The 23,812-nt window shown below is 32.8% G+C and overlaps 1 protein-coding gene across 2 annotated transcripts in view; it reads right to left on the bottom strand.

Moving 5' to 3' along the window:
* LOC115456418 overlaps positions 1–23,812 on the bottom strand; it is a 344,631-nt gene that overhangs the window by 27,243 nt on the left and 293,576 nt on the right. For both annotated transcript variants that reach the window (XM_037440583.1, XM_030185471.2), the window contains exons 2-3: positions 13,674–13,752; positions 7,328–7,352 (exon numbers count right to left, since the gene is read on the bottom strand). In XM_037440583.1, coding sequence (XP_037296480.1) covers positions 7,328–7,352; positions 13,674–13,745 — 97 coding nt within the window. In that variant the 5' untranslated portion in view covers positions 13,746–13,752. The remainder of the gene's footprint in view (positions 1–7,327; positions 7,353–13,673; positions 13,753–23,812) is intronic.

Here is a 23,812-nt window from a genome sequence, read left to right as displayed (position 1 = left end):
GTTTCGGTAATTGGTGTATCGGAGCTTAATTTCCGATGAACTGGCATTCATTGGTGTTGGAATTGAAATTCTGACCGTAAATAGGTTGTTTTGAACACGCATTCATATTATTGTTGGAGTTATCGATAAAATATTTGCATTTTGTTCCAAGTATTCAGTAGATAATGGCTCTAGGGCTTCTTCGCATGAATTTACATTCTTTAAATAGTTCTGTTGTGTATTTTCCTAGATAAATAATATAATCATCGTTTAAGGACCCGTTTCACGGCGTTCGAGTAAGCGCTTATCGTCAAATGTAATATAGAGTTAACAAATACAAAAATCAATTCCAAATGAAATTATGAATAAAAAAGTGCATTCTTGAACTGTCTTATATGTTGACGCATAGCATTTGAACACTGTAAAACAGGCTCTTTATATATCTGTGAGATAAATAGTATTCATACAGCAGGCTATTACAAGTACTGCGTACATACAAATGGTCAAAATAATATATGCAAAAACGCATCCATTGTACAGCAGATTAAAAAGCACGAGTGATTGATTTGCCAGCGGTCACAATGGATATGCAGACAACACTACCGAGTGCAGATTAATGTAGGTTGAAGATAACATGTCTTCCAACGGTTTTGTTTTAATTCATCAAATCACGCAATAGAACATGTGAAAGAACAATCAATTTTAACGTTCAGTTAGGATTGAGCTTGATAGTTTTGTAAAAACACTATCAATTCATTAATGATTCACGTTAGTGTGTAATTTTGATTTACTCTTTAGTACTTTGTCTTGGGTCTCAGATATTTAGTTCAGATGTCGTCAGAGTTTATATTTTGAAGCGGACGTGGATAATGAGTGAAAAAATATAAACAAGAAGGGCCTGCTTGCACAAAAAGTATCGGATGCGCAGATTTACTAAATTATTTAGCTACCTGAGTTTACACATGTCCACAATACAGTCTGTGTTAAGTAGGATACGCAAAATATGAGGAAATATTTCACGGTGTTGCTGCTATACCATTTTTTATATCTCAGTAAACCGACATGCCATATTACAGATTTCAAGCCATAAACATGAAACTTGCAATGTTTTTCGCGTGTTCATATATGTATAACCTACGCGCAGTACAGTAAATAAAAGTTATTTTTAGAGTGGGCCCGATCGACCTTCGTCATTAGAGATGGATTGTTACGCAAATACCAACAAAAGAGAAACTATAATTATCACTTCTTGTTGACATTACCAATATTATGCACACATATGCCACTGGAATGATGGCAGAAAATTCAAAACATTACTAGAATGGAGACCAAGACGTCATAGAAGCTGGAACAGGCCTTTGATGAGGTGGAACGACAACTTCACGTGGCGGGAAGAAGCTGGATGAAGATTGTCTTGAACAGAACAACGTGGTGAGCAATGCAAAAGGCCTACTCAGCATTGGTTGGACATATATATTTTTAACATGAGCCTACTTTTGTTAGCATGGCTCGGGCCGGCTTATACAAACACATCGGACTTTTGGGTGATTGCTCTAGGCGCTCGCAACCCTTGAAAATTTAGCGACCAAACTGAGGGCAACCTATTAACGAGTTACGATATTCGGCTCAGGACGGTCATTAGAAGAGGATGAGACGATGGACATAAAGGCTGAAGAAGGAGAAGTGGACATTAGAGATACGTGATTGCTGCTTTAGAACATGCGAGATGTGTTTTGCTATTGAAATGTCTGCCTTACTGCATTGTTTTTCGTAGAATTAAAATATAAATGTAAACTTTACAAATATAATTCTATCCAACGATTGATTTAATTACTTAGTGAATTTGTTTAGCTAATTCATAAACAATATAAATTTTGTTAAAGCACTTTCAAAATGTCGACAAAGGATTTAAAATTTATAATTCATACTACAAATTAAACCTAAAGCGATGCATTCAAAACATTTTGTTTGTAAGCATCAATGCCAATGCCTATAAAATAACAATATTTATTTACATCCAACGTTTTGTTGTGGAAAACTAGTTTTGTTTAAATTATTTTGTAGATACTTGAATGTCTAACAAACAGTAGTCATTAATGCTAATGTATTTCATAAAATGCGTCGGTATTTTTAATAGACATGACGAAAACGTATAAGATTTATATGTTACACACCTTGTCTTACTCATAAACTGTTTGTAATACACCGTTGTGTACGCAACATCTTGCGAGATTCTTCACATCCATTTAAAAGGGCACGACAAAGTGACCTCACTGTACCTGATGGTAAGTGGAGTGGGGTCCAATAGAATGTCGACTGACGAGAGATAATTACCCCTCGACACTATAGTCGAAACAATTATCCCGGCTTGATGGACCCGGATATACACAGGCTGATCCCGAAACGCGACATACTTACGCGGGCCACTATGGCGGGTTTTAACACCTTATTTACGATGATCGCTATCCGTGTGGATATAATGTATATCCCACCACAAGCAAAATTATTCTATGTACTACCATTGATATTAATTCATTCAAAGTTGCAAAGGACGTGACACAAGTATCTGTTTCTAAATTGAATTAATTCGAATAGCACAAAACGGATATCGATTATTTTTATTATACGTAAAACCTTGGAATTCTTTGTCAACTCTACAAAATGTCCAACTTTTATATTATTACCTCACGTTCGTTCAATTATAAAAAAATATTGTAAATTGAAATGGAAACTCGAATAAAGGAGACAAGTAAGTTATGTTCAATAAGTTAACTAATATATAAAGCTGAAAAGTCTGTTTGTTTAAATGCGCTAATCTCAGGAACTACTAAAGCGATTTTGATTTTTTTTTACATAATATTCCTGAGTGCTATAGCCTTGTTTTTAAACCGGGAAAATATTTATTCCTAAAAAACCTTTTTCATGTGGGCGGAGCTTGAAAGAATAAAGAATATACACTGTTTTGAATATTTCACATTTTAATGCGAGTCTAGAATATTGATTCAGTGACAGAGTATAAATCGTTTAAGGAGCTGCATAACTTTATTAATATTCATAAATTTTGAATAAATCATGTTCAACTTAGAAGAGTTTCAAATACTAATATTAAATTATTTTTCTTCGTTTAGTAAATTCAATATGAATGTTAAATTATTATATAAACGAATTTTAATATTGCGAAAATAATAGTTTAAATTATGTTTTGCATAAATACATATAAAACGATGATCAATATTACTTTGACGAAAGTGGCGATGTGCTTTATGTATACATTTTATTCTGAAATCGTATCAATTTCGCCGGAGAAAGTTATTATGACTTAATGACAGGTGGAAAGAACTAGTTTTATATCAATGATTAATGGGCGAAGTGATTTCGAAACTTCAGAATCTGTAATGCTATCACTTTCGCTTTGCTTTAACGAAAGACAACAATAAATAGTTAATTTAAATATTAACTTTATACAAACACGGTTGGAATAAACTACTGCTACTTATCATTATAATATAAGTAATTAGAAAATGATGCATCTCAAACACACGACACAAATCAAAGAGAGGTATTATTTAGATTCCCAAGACATCAAGTAGACTGCAACAGAGATTAATTTCATTAGTAGCCGATTTACGAGGAGTTACAAGTCGCATTCGCTAATTCCGAGCTGGGATTGGTTCAATCTGCCTGCAGCGTCGCGCTCATGGTACACTACGCTTAATATCCTGTGGGTGAACACGGATTTATATAGTAGAATGGATTTCCAATTAGCTGAAAGCGTGTTGTGTACCCGATTTATTTCGGAGGAGTATACTCGATTAAACCTTGAAAGAATCCGACCTTGTCAAAGAAGCTCCTGCAGACTATTTAAATCACATTCGAAGACATATTTTAATTTTATTTTGACATGACCTCATTGGTATTGTAAGCACGTTCTTGAGTATCATAAAGAAGATATATTATCAATATTACACATTTATGCGTCTACGTATTCTCCGAAAGCACGTCTTTACATCTTATATGCTATTAGACGTATATCAAGATCGGCAGTGGCTTTAAAAATATGTGGCAATATTTATGGAAATGCGTTGACATAGTACATTAATAACTAACTAACTGGTATAACTAATAATTTTATGAATAAATCGGTACATAAGTAACAATTTAATAATTGGTGTAAATATTGTTCACATCCTGTTGGATTAAGGCGAGCTTAGTTGCTGATTGCGCAAGGCTGCGGGTTTGACTCAACGGGGAACGGGCGAGATGCAATTTCCTTGTACTAATCATGTGGCTGATGAAAATCAACGAACATCCTCACGCTCAATTCATTCGCTATGTCACAGATGGCGGGAAACGTACGTGTATAACAAATTTAGTTAGCGAGGCGGATTGATCGGTTAATGTATTGTGAGGATGGTTTGAGCTAGATTACAAAACATTAGTGCGTTGAAGCTTGTTCGTAATTTCCAACGCAAACAGAGGGTGCTATAAAGGATTATTTATGTTGATAAACAGAAGAAATAATTCCTTTAGATAAAGTTGGTTTTCATTAAAATATTCAAATCTCATAACTTTTCGTTATAGTTAATTTGTTAGATATTTTGATTCGTATAAAAAAGTATTGTAACACCTTTATAATTAAATTCCCGATGAATAATTTGTGGTGAAAATTTCCATAATTGGAAAACCGCGAATGTCCGCCATAGTCACTAATAAAATATCTACTTGACAAATTGGTTGCGCCGGGTGCGTGTAATGGCATTATTTAGTACAACTATTTTAATAATAATTGTTTAATTTGTTTGGCTGATGTTCCTTTGATTTCCGCTGTTGGATGTCAATTGTTTTTGTTTATCGTTGATCGATAAGATATCTGGTAAATTTGGCATTAAAGCACATCGCCAAATAGGGAAATGTATGAATATGAAATTGAGAAGTTAGTCCTCATAGTGCTACAGATAGAGACGTGGTCCAGTCAATTTTGTCAATAATATTACTAGGGTTGTTTCAGGCTGGCAATACTGTCTTCAACCAACGAAAATAGCAATTGCTGATAATATTTTTCTACGTTAAATTAATAACGATTAACCGAAACCTATTCGGAACTTACATTTTATTACTTATATTTAAGTATAAAATAAACAATTTAGGCCACATTACTGACCTACCTACGCTAATCTTTAGTCGAACAAACAAGACATTTCGCGATCATCGGATAAATACTTAAATACGGTGAGACTAATGGATAATTAATTGCCCAGTAAGTGTCAGTTCGTGAGTAACACAAGGTGGGCAGCGTCGTGAGAAACATGCGCATCACTGCAATATCGTTTATCATGAGCACAATCAGAGCACAATAGTTTGTGGCACAGCAGTCATTTAAAATTTCACATTAAAATTGAAGGATTGTATATGAACTATTAATAGATACATAATATACTCATAGTATCACGCATTTCCTCCCTTTTTAAGGGGCAGCGGTTTAACATACAAAGGCGGGGGGGTCTGTTAATGCCAATTTTTGGACGACATTTCTGATTTTGGACTGATACTAAGCAGAAAAAAAATATGACGGCCCGAGCTGGTAATCGAACTCGAGACGTCTAACCAATGCGTACCATGTACTAAATCCGACATTGTTCCAACTCAGAAGGCACCGATATTAACAGTAATGTAATGAAATTGATAAAGGACAAGTACAACATTAGGATAGAAAGGTTTTGAGTTATCACCGTCTCAAAAGTCGAATTACGGGCTGTCCATCTACTAAATGGACTCGCGGTGAAAAATATCGCCAGACGTTTGTTCAGAACGCCATTGATTTCTTATAATTTTAGCTTTCGTGGATCTTTCGTTGGGAGGAGTGATATGTCTCATTCATATATTACTAGGTACAAATGTACTACATTAGTTTTTGCTATGGAGAAAAGTGGATTCTATTTATTTGATTAATGGTTTGATCTAGACGGTTTAGTATTTTTACAGACCGACGCATTTATAGTACATTATTTCATATATGTTCTATATATTAACATCTACAGTGTTGTGTCAATGGCACAATATATATTATATTATATTATATACCACAATTTTCCATTCAAATGTATTTCAAAAGTGCAGCTCAGAGTGACAATTATAAAACTATATTCAGCCATCAAAACGAATTACAAAGTGAAACACGATTGCGTTTCTACAAAATTCAAAACATTATTTCCGGCTCTCACGCACCGAAATCCTACTTTGACTGACGCGAGGCCATTTTTGTCTCGCGTGCTCACTCAATTCCAACATTCACATTTAAAATACGCAAATGACACGTAAATTTCAACTTACGTTTGCAATAGTTATTGGGAATTGAAGGTTTTATTACTGCGTCGATGAGATAAATATAATAAATGCGAAAGTTTGCGAAGATGTTTGAATGTAAGTAATCATCAAAACCGCTAGACGTATTTGGTTGAAACTATCATACAGATAGATGATGTTCTGGGTTAAAATAGTTAAAAATACAAGCACGACTCTAAAAGGCCCCCGTTCGGGCGAAGCCGCGAGCAACACCAAGTTGTTGAAGTATTATTGAATATTAATGATTTTGGGTCTTAATTTTTTATATCAGACATAGTACGCGACGAGAATATAAAAAGCAATGGTTACTGATAATGACGGTTATAATTAATTCATCTTAATACTGAAAATATGAAATAAATATTGTATCTAGAAGAAACTAATATAAGGGTTAGTAACTCAAAAATCCGACTATACAGCTTGTGTATTGGAAAGGCGGGATTCAAAAGAATTCCCTCTATGATCTCATGCACGGTATGGCTCGACTGAGTAGTACGTATCTCTGTTTTATCCATTTTTCCGCGTAACAGAAATATGCAAACTTTGTAATGTTTTGATTTAAAACCTTTTGAAGCATGTTTATCTTTCTGAAATATTAAGTCTGAATTTTAAAAACAGTTTCTGCCATTAAAAATATCTGAACGTATTATTTCATGGATAAGTTCAGATGTATTGAAATCAAAGAAATAGTACAAATATTACAAACTACAACATAAATGGAGCGACCATTTGAAGATGTTCAAATGAACAAACTTTGAAATTATGATCTTAACTCTGTCACTATCCATGAAACCCAACGTAATGTGAAACAAGAACATACATAAAATTCCCTAAGATTTGTATAACAGCGTCGCTTACAAAGAAGACAGTCGAAGTTTTATTTCCCAAAGGAAAAGTGTGGTACGAACACCGGTTTTAATTAAATAGAAAGCTGAAAACGTCTGTGAAGTTATTTGAAGGATTGGTAAAAGTTGAACTAAGTAAATAAACAAAACGTTAGACTTACCATTTGGACACGTGAAGACGTTTCCCTGTAAAATAAATATTAACATTAGTTATTATCACAATAGCTCATAATCATTTTAATAGTTATGACTAAAGAAATAGTATCTTAGATGATTCGTATGAGTCAGACACCAACGATTAGCCAAAGGTCTTTTTCGTTGTCAAAGGTTGAGATTAAAGGAATGAGGCTATCGCAATGTGAGGGCACAAAGCTAATCTCAAAAACCGCAAACCCTAAAAGAAAATATTTCTTGACCTGATAATCGGATTGAGTCTGACGTTTTATTGCTCACGCACTTTGCTACTTTAATGAGATAATTATTTTTGTCCTGATTATTTCATAGTTTAATACAAGTAATACGTACATTAAAACTCTTGGTTTACTATTCAAAATAATTGCTGTGTAAATACCGCTAGATTACTCAGATAGTATGTTACGGTATTAGTTAGTGAGTTTTCATGTTGATATTACATAACGTTTAGTGTAGAACAAATTATCTAAAGATCATATTAAGTAATCTGTAAGACACTTATCTATGCACAATCAATAGATGTCGGAGCTGCATACAATTTTAATTAAACTCTCGCAATTTTTATTATTGTAACGGGCCCGCCGGTCTATTATTTGTCGATTTGGATATTTTAATACTGTTTAAGCTTATTCCTGTCACTAATCTGGGACTTATTTAGATCTGTAATTTTGCTAGATTTCGACGTGCTTGTGCGCGTGCAAGTAAGTCATTTAATGTAAATTTTAAGTGATAATCAAAAATGTATTAACTATATAAGTCTATTTATATTTCTATTATAATCAACTATACATGATTTATGCTTCGATATAGATACCTCCATAACGCATAAAATAGAAATTCAATTTAATTTGGTATTTGCACAAAAAGCCAGACCAACAAAATTGCCAAAACATTATTAATATGGAAGCGTGTATGTGTCAAAATGCGGACTGTTTTGCTTTCATTCGAATATTGAAGCAATGGGAGAGGTGAGGTGGGATACCATTCAATGTGAATGTAGGTGCAAAAAATATTTATAAACTTTCATTAATTAAAACAATACACAGAATTTAACTTGAGATAAATGTTACGTAAGACAGTGAAAGATACACCGGAGTGTGAAGCGTGTATCGCTTTAAATCAAATTAACTAAGGAACAAAGTTGAACGCGAAGAATGTTTTGTTTTAATTCAATGTAAATTTTATTCTAGAACAAGGAACAGTCTTCGGTAATTATTCCGGGATATGAATTAACTGTAGTAGATTGTTCACGAAAGCATCACAAACGTATAAACTTTTAACTATGTTATACCGTCATAAAATTTACTATTGTTAATGCACAGATGCAATTAATACCAATATCTATACCTTTTTACCAGTTTGCGTGATTTAGAACTCTGCGTCTATATCATGCCAATCAGAATTATAAAAAAAGATAAGCACTCGCCGCACGACCTATTTATCCTTCTCACATTTTTCAGCGTCTATTCTGGGAATAGTCCCCTGTCTAGAGGCAAGGTATGATACCCTCAATCTAGTCTCTATGTTCATTACGAATACCTACTTGCATCTCAATGCAGTTAATTTGAGGCATTGACACAATGCCGACATTGATTACGTTGCTATTAATAATCATCTAACAGATGCACAGTTCATTTTAATGAATAGAATATGCCCATTGCAACCTCATTTGTTCGTCCTTAATAAATATTGCATATTGTAAAATAATCATTGTATATTTTAGTATATAACTAATAAATACGTTATTAAAACTACAGAATATAGAATAATATATCAGGATTAACAAAAGTGTTTCTAATAGGCACTTTTCAAACCATCAATTCTACGTATGACGGTCTAACTTTACCCATATCAAGAGCCTTGCATCGCCAATTTGTTCACGATTGGAGTTTGTCTCAAAACAACCAGTATCAAACACAAACAGAGGTCCAAGTTCAGCGACATAAAGGTAAACTCTCTCGTTCGTTGAATCGTATCGAATGTGATTTGGCACAATGCAAGGATTTAGTTAACCCTGCAACGTTGGATACGTATTCAATGAGCTGTAGTATCTTCAATATAAGAATATATTAAGTCGTAAAATGTTAGGTATTTTTTATGCTGTACTGTTTATAGTGATACTAAAATTTATGTTTGAAATAAAATTCAACGTTATTATATTTTTACTTTGCTGCCATTGTAGGGGAAATATTAAAACGCAAGCAACACAAGTGCAGTCTACAGATCGTTTATTTCTTCCACTTGACGTAATAAACAAATTGTGTTCTTTAATAAGTTCAAATATGAAACATATGCTCACAAAATATACTAGACTGCACCTGATGGTAAATGCGTGACGCCCAGATAAAGTATCAAATGGCAAGAAATGACTATCTCATTCCATTCGACACACTAATGGCGGCCTACTAAGATGCTTCTTACTCTCACGCTACAGCAGAAGTATTATAGGAAGGATGGAAGAATGGATGCGCCCAGGCAAACTATTCTTAAGCTTGATAGTGCGGCAAAGAAAAGAATTGGCGATCCTATAGGTTCGGTACTTTTTAAGGACATCAAGAACTTGACCACTGCCTCATGCCCCGTACACACATACACAAAACATTATACTTAAGTAAATTTGAGAAATCTACATACATGTAAAATTATGTAAAATCCATATTTAAAAATGCAAATGTACTTAATGACGTAGTAGGTATGGGAGCCTGTTGATATTGCATGGCTTTTACCAAAGCAAATATTCGAAAGTGTAAACTCATGGGTCTGTTTGTTCGACTACTTACAAAATCACGAAGCCGTCAATTTGAATTGACACTATATGAAAGCTGAATTGATTTGGACGGTTAGACGCCGAGAATAATCAATTGCTTTGGTTGGAATTTCAATATTATTTTGAGGTTTCGTGGGTTTGTGAGAAACACCTAATAATAATCATTCACATGAATGAATGAAATGTTATTCTAAGAATTTTATTTCGAAGCGAAGACTGACAGTTATGCCATTCATAATGGGTAGGTTGAACGTGAGGACAACACGAGGACTCTTCGCGTTAATGATGTGTTTTTTTATACCAGCGAAGCAAAGGAAACAGTAATTTAACAGATAAATTTCTGTTTATTATGCGTTTAACAACAGTTTTGTGTAAAGTTTAGACCTTAAATAGTTTAATACAAGCACAAAAAACCTCGATAAAAACTAGGTACATTTTTATTAATATTTTTTTGTCTAACTATGCGAATATTTACGTACCATTGACACACTGTTCGTGGGACGTGAACTCTAATTCGATCATGGCCGCTTTGTTGCAATTAGTTCGTAAGAAACGTTTAGTAAGATCCGAGGTGACAAAGCCTCACGATATGATTGTATTTATGTCAATGAATCTTAATAATCGATACTGTTGGCATGAATTGACATATTTATATTCTATTGCTTTGTTTAGTTAGAATTGGTTATGGTAATTGTAGATATTGTTCTAAATTTAAAAGATTTCTAATACCTACCTGCATTTAATGTGTAAAAATTAGCTGCTTATTTAAATATTAAAGTTATGAAATTGTTAACTTTCATTCTAACTTTAATTAAGCAATGAAATTAAACTATTTTATGGATGTTATTGCGGTTTTTTATATTATTATTGTCTCCTGACGTTTCGAAGACTTTGCATCCTTAATGCTTACCGATAGGGGGAGCGGGGCGTAGAAAATAAAGTATGAATTACAAAGTATTTTATGGTACTGCAATGCTCTCAGCATCGAGAAGTTAAAGTTCAGTCTCATTATGCCCAGTAAGACAACAAATTTAATATAATTCTTTCCATATTCAAAGAAATATTGCTGATTGACGGCATACATAATTAAGTATAATTGTATGGCCTATCCAGGTATGCCCTTGGATTCGAAATATCTATCACCTAACTTTGAAGTAACTTTACTCAACGCTAATATGCTATTTCTTTGTGTACATTGTTACGCCCACACAATAGCACAAGTATCGTCATATTTACACAACGAGTAAGCATACGAGATAGCATTTAATAAAAGTTGGTGCAATACCATCACGAATTGTATTGCGAAACAACAACAATGTAATAATGAACTAATCTGCGCTAATAATCTGTTGTTTGTTTGCCATACAATGAGACGGTTAAAGATTGAGATTGATTTGTAACAAATTCGCGGGATGTTTTTAAAATATCGAACGTCCATATGAACGTATTTTTTTCATCTTTTTTTTTTTGATAGCTGAATTGAATGATAACTCTCAATATATTATGTATGTTTTGTATGCAATGTGCTCTTATTCTAAAACCATAGAATAAGAGTACTCCTAAAATCAAAGAGCTACGTAGAATTTTACGCTGAATTGCTATTTTCATCATTAAGACACTAGACATAACGTCTTATAACCTTCAGTATACTCAGTAATCTGCACCTAGTACCCAGTAACGACAATGCTTGCATTCTGCTGATTTATAGCAAATACTGTCGAATACCTTCAATGTACGACTGTCCGTTGAAAGAGTTTTCGACCGAAATTGCATGCTCTAGCATAAATAAATTATTATTTGCGGAAATTATTAACTAGTACGCATAATTACACAATAATTATAATAACTGATTTTAATCTGTTTACAGTAATTAAGGTCATTTGGGGTCAGTTTATATGACAATCACAAAATAAACCACAAAATCAGATTGCGTTTGCGTCAAGTCAGTCAACAATAACAAAAAGCTTTGCTCTGTGCTTTTGAAAGGCAATGCAATTACGTATTCTAGATCATTTTTGGTAGTGGTTCGTTAGTTTTATCTCGGGTCATTCTATTGTTTATTATCTGTAATATTTGTATTTCTGCACGAATCGTGGCCTAATGATGATTACTAACTATGTTATTGCTTGGGTGAACAAAACCTATTTCAAACAGAGAAAGTAAACGATAGAAGACTTAGTATTTTTATTTGGTTTATTATATGAGTTATTCATGGGAACAGCAGCGCGAATGTTTTATTTTTTATTGTGAATTACATTGCTAACAAAAACCTTTGAAGTCACATTATTTGTATTATACTTATATTTGAGAAAATAAACGTTTATTTGCGCCAATAAACTATTTAAGCCATGATTTATTCAATTAGTTACTTGCATTAAAGTTTCATACCCTACAAAACGATAGGTTTTACTTTACGTCTTACATATATCTGTTATTGATTATACGTACATTCTTAATTATATAGTAGAGTTAATTATTCGATACTACGCCATGATTAGACTTTCCAGCCATAGTTTGAAGTCCTTATTGTCTTATACAAGGTAGCTCGCGTTGAACAAAATGTTTAATATAAAATAGCACGCCTATAACTAGAAACAATGTAGATAAACTACGGTGTATAGAAACTGCACGCCAGCGCTTTGATTTACCCGTTGGCCTGTTTCTTAGCTCAAACCGGTTAGCGTGGTATCGTGCATACCTTGTTTGCGATTTCTGTATTCAATTCAAACAATTCTTGTTTCAAAAAAAATTAAACAGGTGTTGTTTTGTTTATATTTTTTAGTTTTTATTATGTACCTACAGAATTATAAATAAATAATTGAGAATATGGTGTCTTATTGGTACAAGTATCAACAATAAAAAGAAAATTGATGTCAAAGGATTTTCATTTATTTATTTGCTTTAATTGAAAATCCTCTCTGAAAATAACACGCAGAGTACCTATGGAAAAATAAGTAAGTCTGTTTAATTTTTTATTCACTTACATTTTCCATCATTTCTATCTCCAGCATATTAATAGGGGGGAAGCTGATATAAATTGGTAGAAAACATTTAAGGTTTTCTGAAACATTGGGCTTAATAAATAAATATAATATAGGCGTTTCAGTTACTGGACGCATATTATATTATATAACCATTCATCGTATTTTAAAGGATATTTGTAGTTGCAATTGGTAATTTACGTGGGTTTATGTTTTTTTAATGTACGTTGAATGTGTATTGACATATAAAGTATAGAGATTCTTTAGACTTGACATATGAGGTATGTTTGTTATGAATAAAATAAGCGTACTACTTTACTAATTGCAGTTACAACAATTTACTTTTAGGTTTTGACGACAAATTAAATTTTCGAACCATTACGAGTTAAAAGCATTGTTGGAGCAACGAAGTCCAATTAACGTCTAGCTACTAATCTCTTTAGCCATAAGAAAGATAAAACGATACAGTTATAATAATACATATTTCAACAAAATCTCAAGCTACAACCTAATCAATAAAATTCTTAAAATTCATATCTTGAAATTTCATTTTCTGTTATAACTTACCTCGGAGTTCGCGAGCGTTGCACTCAGCAGGAATACGACGGCACACAGTGCCGCCGGACACCTTATCAACATTGTAAATCTGCGGACAAAACATAATAACCCGTTAGATTTACTCAGCTGGAAACTTGCACACTGTAATATAAATTGAAGCTGACAATTTGCAGTGAAATTTCTTGACAAGTTTTACTTTGTCGCGTCGACTTTTAGACGTGGTTATGGCAAATTCCATTCAGATGGAATTATGAATTAGCCTATCTAGCTTATAATGTCTATTCTATCTACGGGGGTATATCCGTCTTTTACAATCACGGCCAAATAATCGAAGGATAACTTTGAATGTTGTATAGGTAAATAGGTGATTTTTTGACTTCCTAACCTATGCTCCATCGAAGTTATCCTTCCAATAGAACACCCGTATTTGAAAAAAGACAGATTCGCCTCTGTAGACGAAATATAGGTCACTTAACCTTATTAGTTTTTATTATAATGTTTTTTTTATCATGATTTTCTCTTAAGCACCAGCTATAATATTCTGCTTATCTTTTAGTATCATGTTTTTTTATAAAACTTTATGTATAGACTCTTAATCATTTTTATATTGTCCTCAAACATTAGCTTCGAATTTATTTAAAATAGACATGCTCATAATGATTATGTTGCGTGCGGAGGCTACTATCATGGATTAATTGCACGCTTGTAGTCGTGATAGGTTATATTGCGTACAGTCCTAGATTACCCACTTTTGAAAGAAAATAATTTCAGTAATTAACTTGCGACTAGACGTTGAAGTTGGACTTGCTTAGTTATCAATGTGATAGTTGTCGAGTGAGGAATATGTCTTAGTGACAGAGAAGTAACTTGCAAACGAAAAATTAATGAAGAATAATTTATAAAGTCATGAACTAATTTAACACACTCATTACTTTGTTTTGTACTTTACCGTCAAATGCAGTAAACCATTGTACGAAGAAAAAACTGTTTAAATAAATTTCTTTCTTTATGTATAGGGTATGTAGAGTGTTTTTTTGTGCAGTGTTCTAAAAGTAGGGAGTAAAAATCATTTTTTTAACCAGCCTATAAATAACCTTTTAATTATAAGAGAGTTTGAACTTCAAACTACCCTCTATAGAGATTTCTCCAAATTCGAAAAATTTATATTCTAATGTAAATAATATTTTTAGTATTAAACGAAAATAAGATTTGTGTGATCCGTAATTATTTGGAGATATCAAATGACTTGCCTCTTTTATCTTTGATTCCCACGAAAGATATTCATAGTATCATAGAGCAGTAAATAGCAGTGAAAAGCAGTAAATATTATAAAGTACGATTATGTTTCACCGTCAATGTGACGGAAATCGTTCATGTATACATCATCAGCATTTTTTTAAATATCAAACAGAATTATCTAATTAAGTAATAAGTATTGAATCTTTGTTTTGTTTGCATGGCGAGATGTTAAAATGAAATATTGCTCATTACTTTAAAGGCTCTGGTCGTTTACATAATAAATTCCGCATTGCATGGTAATTGAAATCATTAATTTTACTCAGGAAAAATAAGGTATTGGTAGACCCTTGATAGCTTTTATGGGCAAAGTAAATTATAGACGCTGTCTTTAAACAAAATCATTTTAATCTTTGATACATTTTGACAAACACTATTCTTTAAAGTTTCATTATTTAGATATCTATTCTATGAAAGGTAATGCTTACGATATTGTTACATCACAATAATTTTCTATTGCATACATTTACATTAATAAAGATTATGCTGATTTTGAGCGGTTTATTTTGTTTACAGATAAAGATTCAAGATAAAAACTGCATATGTGTGAGTTGAACTCGAGCACCAAGGGTTCCGGATAAACTTGTGGGTATATATTAGATCATTTCTACGGTTTCCAGATTTTTTCCTTTACATATGCTGTAATATATTGTTTTATGTCAAATTTCATGATTCTAAGTTAATTAGAAGTACGCGATTTTGATTCCCTTGTGAAATTGTAGAATATGCGACATAAATGGTCCCACCTTTCATTGCGTTGACTTACAAGGTAGATTTTATCTCAGCTGGAAGAGGCTCTAGGCACGAGTATATTATATAAATTTTAACTCCTTACCACTATGTGTTCCTGAGAAAAAGGTTATAGAAATTGTTATATATATGTTATAGAAAAATAGACAGACGAACAAAAAAGGCTTCCTTTTGAGGCTGAGGAACTCTAAAAACTTCGTGCACATAAATTAATGCATTATTAGGAATCAAGTCAATTTATACATATATAATATCCAATTAAGAAGAATTATAATATTTTGAAGCTATTCATTTGTCATTTCTTCGTAGAACGACGAATGTTCTAAGAACTGAATAAACTTATATCGATTCTTATATAAGTTTAAAATTGTATATACTTAATATAATCTAAATGTCAGCAGTTTTAATTTAAAAAAAATGTTCTCGTAAAACTCAAAAGTTATGACGCGGTATCGGCCACATAGACGCGGTCAAAGGAGATAGAACAGCAAGCCCGCAAAAGTTTAACTACAGATTTTTATGTGTACAAATTAATTTACAGCCTTCCAAGATCGACTCTGCTAAAATGTTTTGTAAAAAAATTATCACAGAAGTAATTATTTTTACATTTTATTAATGATTTTATACTGTATAATAAAAGTTAGATATACCATTACAACGGGCAACTCAAAACTCGAATTATCAATTAGGACGATTTTATGCACTAACGCATAAATTAAAAATACAAGCCGTATTTATTGTACTGATTAAATATGTCAACTGTTCATGACACATCAATGTTTTTAATTACTCATTGTTTTGTATAGAGAAAAATCTAAGACGGTTTTTGTTTTGCGGCTAATAACTGAATTTGAACCACTCTTCGTCATTAAGGTTTCAACAGCAGGTGCAAGAAACTTTAACACCTTTGGGTCAAAGCCAAGTTCAGTAGCTCGCTGTAAACGAGCAAGGCTCGAGCAAAACATCACTTGGTATTATGCGAACTTTAGGCAACTGCTTTGCATAAGCGTGTAAAATGTTTAAAACTAATAAATTCTTCGTGGACGCCTCTTCATTTACAACATTATAGTAGAGATGTTTTTACATTCTTACTACGGGCGAAGGCCCAGTACTTAATTCGTTTTTAGGCTGTACATAAGTCTAGATACGCGGCGATAGCCTAGTATAAGCGGTGATAGCCTAGTCGGGTGTGGAACGGACTGCCGAGACGAATGTCCGCAGGTTCAAATCCCAAGGGCACACCTCACCTCTGACTTTTCTAAAAAAAAGTGTGTATTCTTTTTGAATTTATCGTTCGCTTTAACGGTGAAGGAAAACATCGTGAGGAAACCTGCACATCTGAGAAGTTCTTTATAAGAATTTCGAAGGTGTGTGAAGTCTACCATTCCGCACTAGGCCAGCGTGGTGGACTAAGGCCTAATCCCTCTCAGTAGTAGGGGAGGCCCGTGCTCAGCAGTGGGCAAGTACAGGGCTGATATTATTATTACTATTAAGTCTAGATCCCTTCTAGTCAAGTAATTTCGTACAAGTACTAGTCATGACAAAACTGGCTACAAAACGACTATTACTTTATTAATTATACAAGAATTTGAAAGGCAACTGAACAATGATTGTGTGGTACATTAAAACTCTTTTGAAGAACCATGAAAATAAAATTAAGTTTATGCATGTTCCTTTATTTTAAAATATGTTTCTAAACAATAGCATCATGATTGCGCTAAACAATAAATTTCAATTCAAAATTTCAATTTTAGAATTACGTGCCACGTCAAAATATTAGGGCTTAATTAAAAATGTGTTCTTAATTTAATATTCCAGACGAGTATGTTTAAGAATAATGCATAATAACAATTCACATTCGCAAAGTCAGACGGGCGTGATGTCATTATATCACGGCAAAAAGAGCTGCGGTCTGCCACCTTTGTTATTTTCAGCTATTGTCTTTTGTGATGGCGAGTGTTCATAATTAGAAGTTTATTAATATACGGAGGCATAATTAAATTTGGGCCACATTTCACCAGCGAAGGTAAAAATAAAAATGTCGGTGCCTAAATAAGCAATTCTCATTCTTTGAACTTTTCTTCTAGTTATTCTATATTTATTGTTGTATTTATAATATTCTTACAAACGTTACGTAGGTTGATAAAATTTTCTTTAAGAATAAATCCAAAGTCGATATCCAAATATAGTAATAGTTATTAAACGGACTAAACTCATCTTACTTTTATTCATTTACATGCAAAATAAATTAACCTTTCAAAACCTGAAAAGTGATTCTTAGCGATCAGATTCGTAATAAACTTTTCCTTACACATATAATAATGTAATACTTATTACAATTTTTATAGCCATTATTACTGTGGATTACAAAAAGAGATTAAAAATACTCAATGCTCTATGACGAAAAATTATGGGTACTTGTTAACTTTCTCCAAAATCTACAATTTACGCAACTTTCTGCCTTCAATGGCTTAAGAATTGTGTTTATTATTGCATAACATGATGTTAATGCTGACTCGAGGCTTCGAATACTATGCAGTTAAACATAATTGTTGTTCAATGATATTTCAAGGTCATATCCGATTATTATTATTATATTGGGATTATTATTATATTAAAATGCACCCGAACTTGTACATACATAAACATGGATATAAAAACTATTCCATGATTGATACAAACCGGTTGGTACAACCTTTCAGTCGTCATGATGTCATACTTGTGTCCGGTTTTAGTCATTGCGTTTTAGTGCATGTTAAATATTTTGAATCTAACATTCTTTTTAAACGGACATCAAGACACGGTTAAAAAGGATTGGTCTCTTTTTTGTTTAGGAAGGAACAGCCTTACATGTATAATCACATCAAGCTTTATAGTTTAAAATCGAAATTTCTTGCAATTTTGTTTTTTTTTGTATAATAGATTCTACCATAAAAGCATTTCTATTTCTGTAAATTTGATAAAATGTTTTCTTATTTAATTGAAGAAACGTCATTACAGTAGTAAGCATCCTAAAATATAATAAGATTGCAACAGGCCGATGTCTGTACATTAAACATATTGACGAAAAACCAATATGTTTATTTGAGCAACAGGAGCCAAAACAATTCGAATTTTTGTCTGTCTGTATGTTACAATGGAATGTAGTTTTCACCGATGTATTGCTAGATGTCTAATGACTCCATTTTACCCCGGAAAAATATAAAGTGGGATTTTCAGCCCGTATAAACATTTTGACGCGGTATAATTTTAACCCGGAGGCTATACACTGGCATTTCTATTTGAAAGCTCTCATGCAATCGAAACTGCGCGCAAAAGCTAGTACACAATAATCGATAAACAAATTACTTAAACAGGTATCGAATATCAAACAAGTTGTCGTTTTGCAAGAGGAAATCGATATTACAAGACAGGAAGCCGTTATTAGGATGTTGCAACACTGATATTTGCTGGTAATATAAAAAATATCTACTTTTTAATCCGCTTCCAAGAATCGTGTTAGATTTTCCGATGTTGGTAGACGTTTGTCGGCAAAACAAGTATTAAATAAAAAGGTACGGGATGTTAATTATACAAGGACTCGAGATTGGAGAAATATTAAAGTATTCCTACCTAATAACTTACTTGTTAGATATTTTTTTAATCCGAATTTGATGTTAAAGATTTTAATTATATTTTATACATATACTTCATATATTTATTATGCAGAGTCATATCGATATTGCGTTTATAAATAAACTCTCATACTCTTATTTATCTCTGGTTATATTATGCCAAAAATTGATCATGAATACTTTCCGATTTTTGTATCATTTTGTAGTATAGTGCGAATACAGCAGAATATAGGTATTTCTGACTGAAAGTTTGATTTTGCGGTTCCGACGAATTGTCTTAGTTGCACTTTTTTATTTATATCTACGATTCGAGTAATTTATTGTAAAGTGTTACTTGTAAGAAGATGAGTATGTGGTTTCATTTATTAACGCCATATCAAAATGATCCTGTATGCGCATAATACCAAACTAAGGACATTACACTTTTGGACCAATTAAACTACTTTTAAATTTGTTAACCACAATCTATGTCAAGATGACATTGTATACGTTTAGTACTGAACTATAGACATTGACGAACTACCTTTAAACATGTTAATTACAAGACCCAGTTCAATGAGTGATAATGAAACTGTATGGTCAACGACCTTTCTGACGACATAATTAACGCAATAAATCTCAACTTTCCCCCAAAATGGAATCGGAAATCGTATGACTTAAGGTTATATCGACATGGTACCAACGAACGTCCAATACGCATGCACTCCGATCGTTTACGGAAATAAACGAACAACTTCCTCGGTGAGTTATGTATGCCCTCTTAGCCTGGTCTCACGGCATGGGAGCTCAATTGTTCATCCCATTGCGTCTGCATAGCGTGAGATTAGATTTGATACTACCGTCATAACCGTTGTTCCGTTCTAATTAATTTTATCCGAAACTGGAAAGTCGGTTGCCCTTTCATATTGTATTCAATTTACTTGTCTACTAAGTTGGTGTAGTACAATTCAATATGTTATATGTTTGAGGTGTTTTGAAGATATATAGAAAGGTTGTTTGCATTATTTCCAACGTTTTTTGAATTGTTAAGAAGTTCAAATAATATTTAGGTAATTTATCCACAAATTATAATTGAATGTAGTAAATTGATTGAATATATTTTTGAAATAGTCCGTAACACATCGGCATAAATTTGAAACAGTAATTATAATTTATTGACTATAATAGATCATGGCGGCACAACATGAAACGTACTTATCAATTCCTACAAACTCCTAAAACTCAGCCGAGGTTAACTTCTCAGTAATATTTAGATAATATTTAATCTGGTTTATTCCCTAAAAATAAATCATTATATTTATTTCTCTAACAATATTACCTTTTGAGTGTCAATCTAATTTAATATTTTCCGACCGCGAATTTTCCTAAGTCATAAATCTTGCATTTGGGCCGTATTTGAAGATGGAGGTCAATATTTCTTAACGGCTAAGCTCGGCCGCGTCTCAATTTACCTAGTAATTTAATATTCGGTTTAAGGACGGACGGAGTCTTATCGATAATTACTTTTAATAAAACAAGCAATTACTAGTAAAAAAATTCTTGAACATATTTTAGTTTGCTATATACTATAGATTTTAATGAACTATAGTTATACAAAGTTATTCCTTGCAAGCTACCTCTTAAGAGCTATAATCAGATTTCCTGTAAACTTGGCCATGTTGCGAATGTCGATACTACTACATGTTTAACATTAATCATAGCGTAGGCGTTACCTGCTTGTCTGGCCTTGGTTTAATTGATTTCATATTAATCTGTCACGCAAGATCCCGAGCTCTGTATGCTAGCATTGCTAAATCTTAATTTATGTGATGTAATGTACCAATGTTTCTTGTATTAGATGTTGAATGTTCCACTAATGAATATTAATCTAGATTAAACGACATCAATTTGAGTTCAGTAAATTGCTTTCTTCTGAGCATTACTGTATTCATACTGTTTTGATTACAGCTTTGGTTGGCTTGAGGTCATGATACAATCCCATAGTAAATCTATGTTTAATAGCAGTTTACTGTTGTGTTTTGTACGTAATGCGAGGCTATTTAGTCACTGCACTTCTTCTACCCTCTATTTTCCTAAAAGTTCAGTATTCCACTTATCATATTATACAATTCCATATAATAGATAAAAACAGCTGATGTCAAATAAAAAAAATGTTTAGTTATTCAAGCACGAAATATTACAAATAACTGAAAGCAACTGTCACGAATTTGTCTTTGAAAATTCTGCAGGTATGACATACCATAAAATTTACTCGTTTCATTAAACACCTTTGGATAAAGAATGAATGGTGTTAACCAGTAGCCTAATTAAAATTATTTTGTCACATTAAACTCACAATATTGGTCTATGCGGGCCCGTTGTTCTCATTACGATGAACGTTGATTTTAATTAGGAATCCAATAATTGTGTTTATCAGCGTGTGTCATGTTTCGAAACGAAAGTTTGCGGTCGTTTTGATTCGAAATATACACGTTATTCAATTTATTTGGGTTACGGGTCTTGTGCCGTGTGATAATCGTTTGGCAAAACGATTTGAATTAGATTATTTTCGCTTATCACATTATAAAACTGAATAGTTTGAACGCGCTAACCTCAGGAAATACTAAACCGATTGTGATTTTTTTTTCACTAATAAGAAACTACAGTACTCCTGACTCCTGAGTGCTATAAGCTTTTACCCCGGGACAATATAAAGCGGGACTTTTATCCTGGAAAAACTCTTTCATGCTGACGGACCCGCGAGCAAGAACTAGTCTATTATATACTTTATATTCTGTACCTTAGGGATGTCAATTTAAATTCTCTGTCAATTACGTAATTAGTTTAACTTTAAAGTAGCGTTTGTTACACGTAAGTTTATGTTATTTGTTTTAATTACTAAATTGATTAACTCACTTCGAGATTAGACATAAACTTTGCAATAACTAACATTATATAAATTATGAGCACCTCGCGACAAATTCCATTCCATTAGCTAATTTAAACGGTATCTGGGCTTGCCTTTGTTTTGTTCGTGCATATTAAATTACTTATTTTGTTATCTTATTTTGCTAGTTGTTTGAAGATAGTTGTGTCCATTTGGCATAGGATACCAGTAGTCAAATGTTGTGATAATAACAGGCAGAATTTGAAATTCTCTCACATTCCGTTACGAACTCAAATTGGGGTCGTGTCGGTCTACATAATTGACCATTGTCACAATGGGAAAATTGCCACCACTGGCCCGCTTATGATATTGCCTACAATAATAGTTAAGTGTTGTTTTTTCGAAATAATCACACGCTTTTAAATTAGACGCATGAATTAAGAAGGTTTTTTTCGGCGCTTTTGCATGTTTTCGTGTTACTTTGAGTCGATTTAAGGTGAGATTATAGAGATAAGAGCTGCGATAGCCTGGTTGGGTGTGGAACGGGCTGCCGAAATATCCGCAGGTTCAAATCCCAACTTACCTCTTAATCTTTTAAAATTATGTGGGTATACTTTGTGGAATATCGCTTTCTTTAACGGTGAAGAAAAACACCGTGAGGAAACCTGCATACCTGAGAAGTTCTCTATAGGAATTTTGAGGGTATGTGAAGTCTGCCAATCCGCAATAGGCCTGCGTGGTCGACTAAGGTCTAATCCCTCACAGTAAGTAGGAGGGAAGGCCCGTGCCCATCAGTGGGACAGTATATAGTACAGGGCTGATATATATTATTATTATAAGGTGAGATTATTGAATTCATCTTTGAACGTGTTTGGAGTTGCTACTTTAATAAAAATTATTGTTGAACATTGAAACTATAATAAACAAAGCTTTGACCCGCAGCAGTACATATTATCTTTTCATTATGAAAATTAAATTACTAGCCCAGTATATTTTTCACTGCTAAGAAAACTTCATATAAGAAAACCGTAATAAAATTCACGGGACAATTTTATTTTATAATTATGAGGACGAATATAACCAGTACAACCTTTCAAACTAAGACAGCGAGTCTTCTAAAATTATAACAAATTTTAAAACAAACGTCACTTTGCCTTGAATATGAATCACCTTTAATTAATCAATTCTAAAGGTCAAGGTCTAATTTAGCGTAGTCCTACGTACGATTAAGCAGCAATTTTCGGTGGCAAACGGTCGATAACCACCCGTTTGGATGGATACAACGGGAATCTCGCCAATGTTGTCCTGAATATTAATTCTATTGTCAAATATCAACACGCAAACGTATTGGTATGTGATGCCGTTAGTAAATTTTTGGGTGAATAATGAATACATTGTTGGTAGAAATGTATGCTTCAGTAGTTATGAATGCTTTACGTGAATTCGGGTGATTTTGATTCATGAATGTAGTAATTTGATTATTCATAAAAATATATGATATATTCTTAGTGAGTGAGGTATGGTAAAACTATATATTTTGTATATAATTCGACAAAGAAATCGTCTATATTATATGGATTGATATTAAACGTTTTAAAAGTTTAGTATTTTTTATGAATTTC

Source organism: Manduca sexta, chromosome 20 (genome assembly GCF_014839805.1).
Source record: "Manduca sexta isolate Smith_Timp_Sample1 chromosome 20, JHU_Msex_v1.0, whole genome shotgun sequence".
In the NCBI taxonomy this organism is placed as follows: domain Eukaryota; kingdom Metazoa; phylum Arthropoda; class Insecta; order Lepidoptera; family Sphingidae; genus Manduca; species Manduca sexta.
This window is presented reverse-complemented; position numbering and strand designations above follow the sequence as displayed.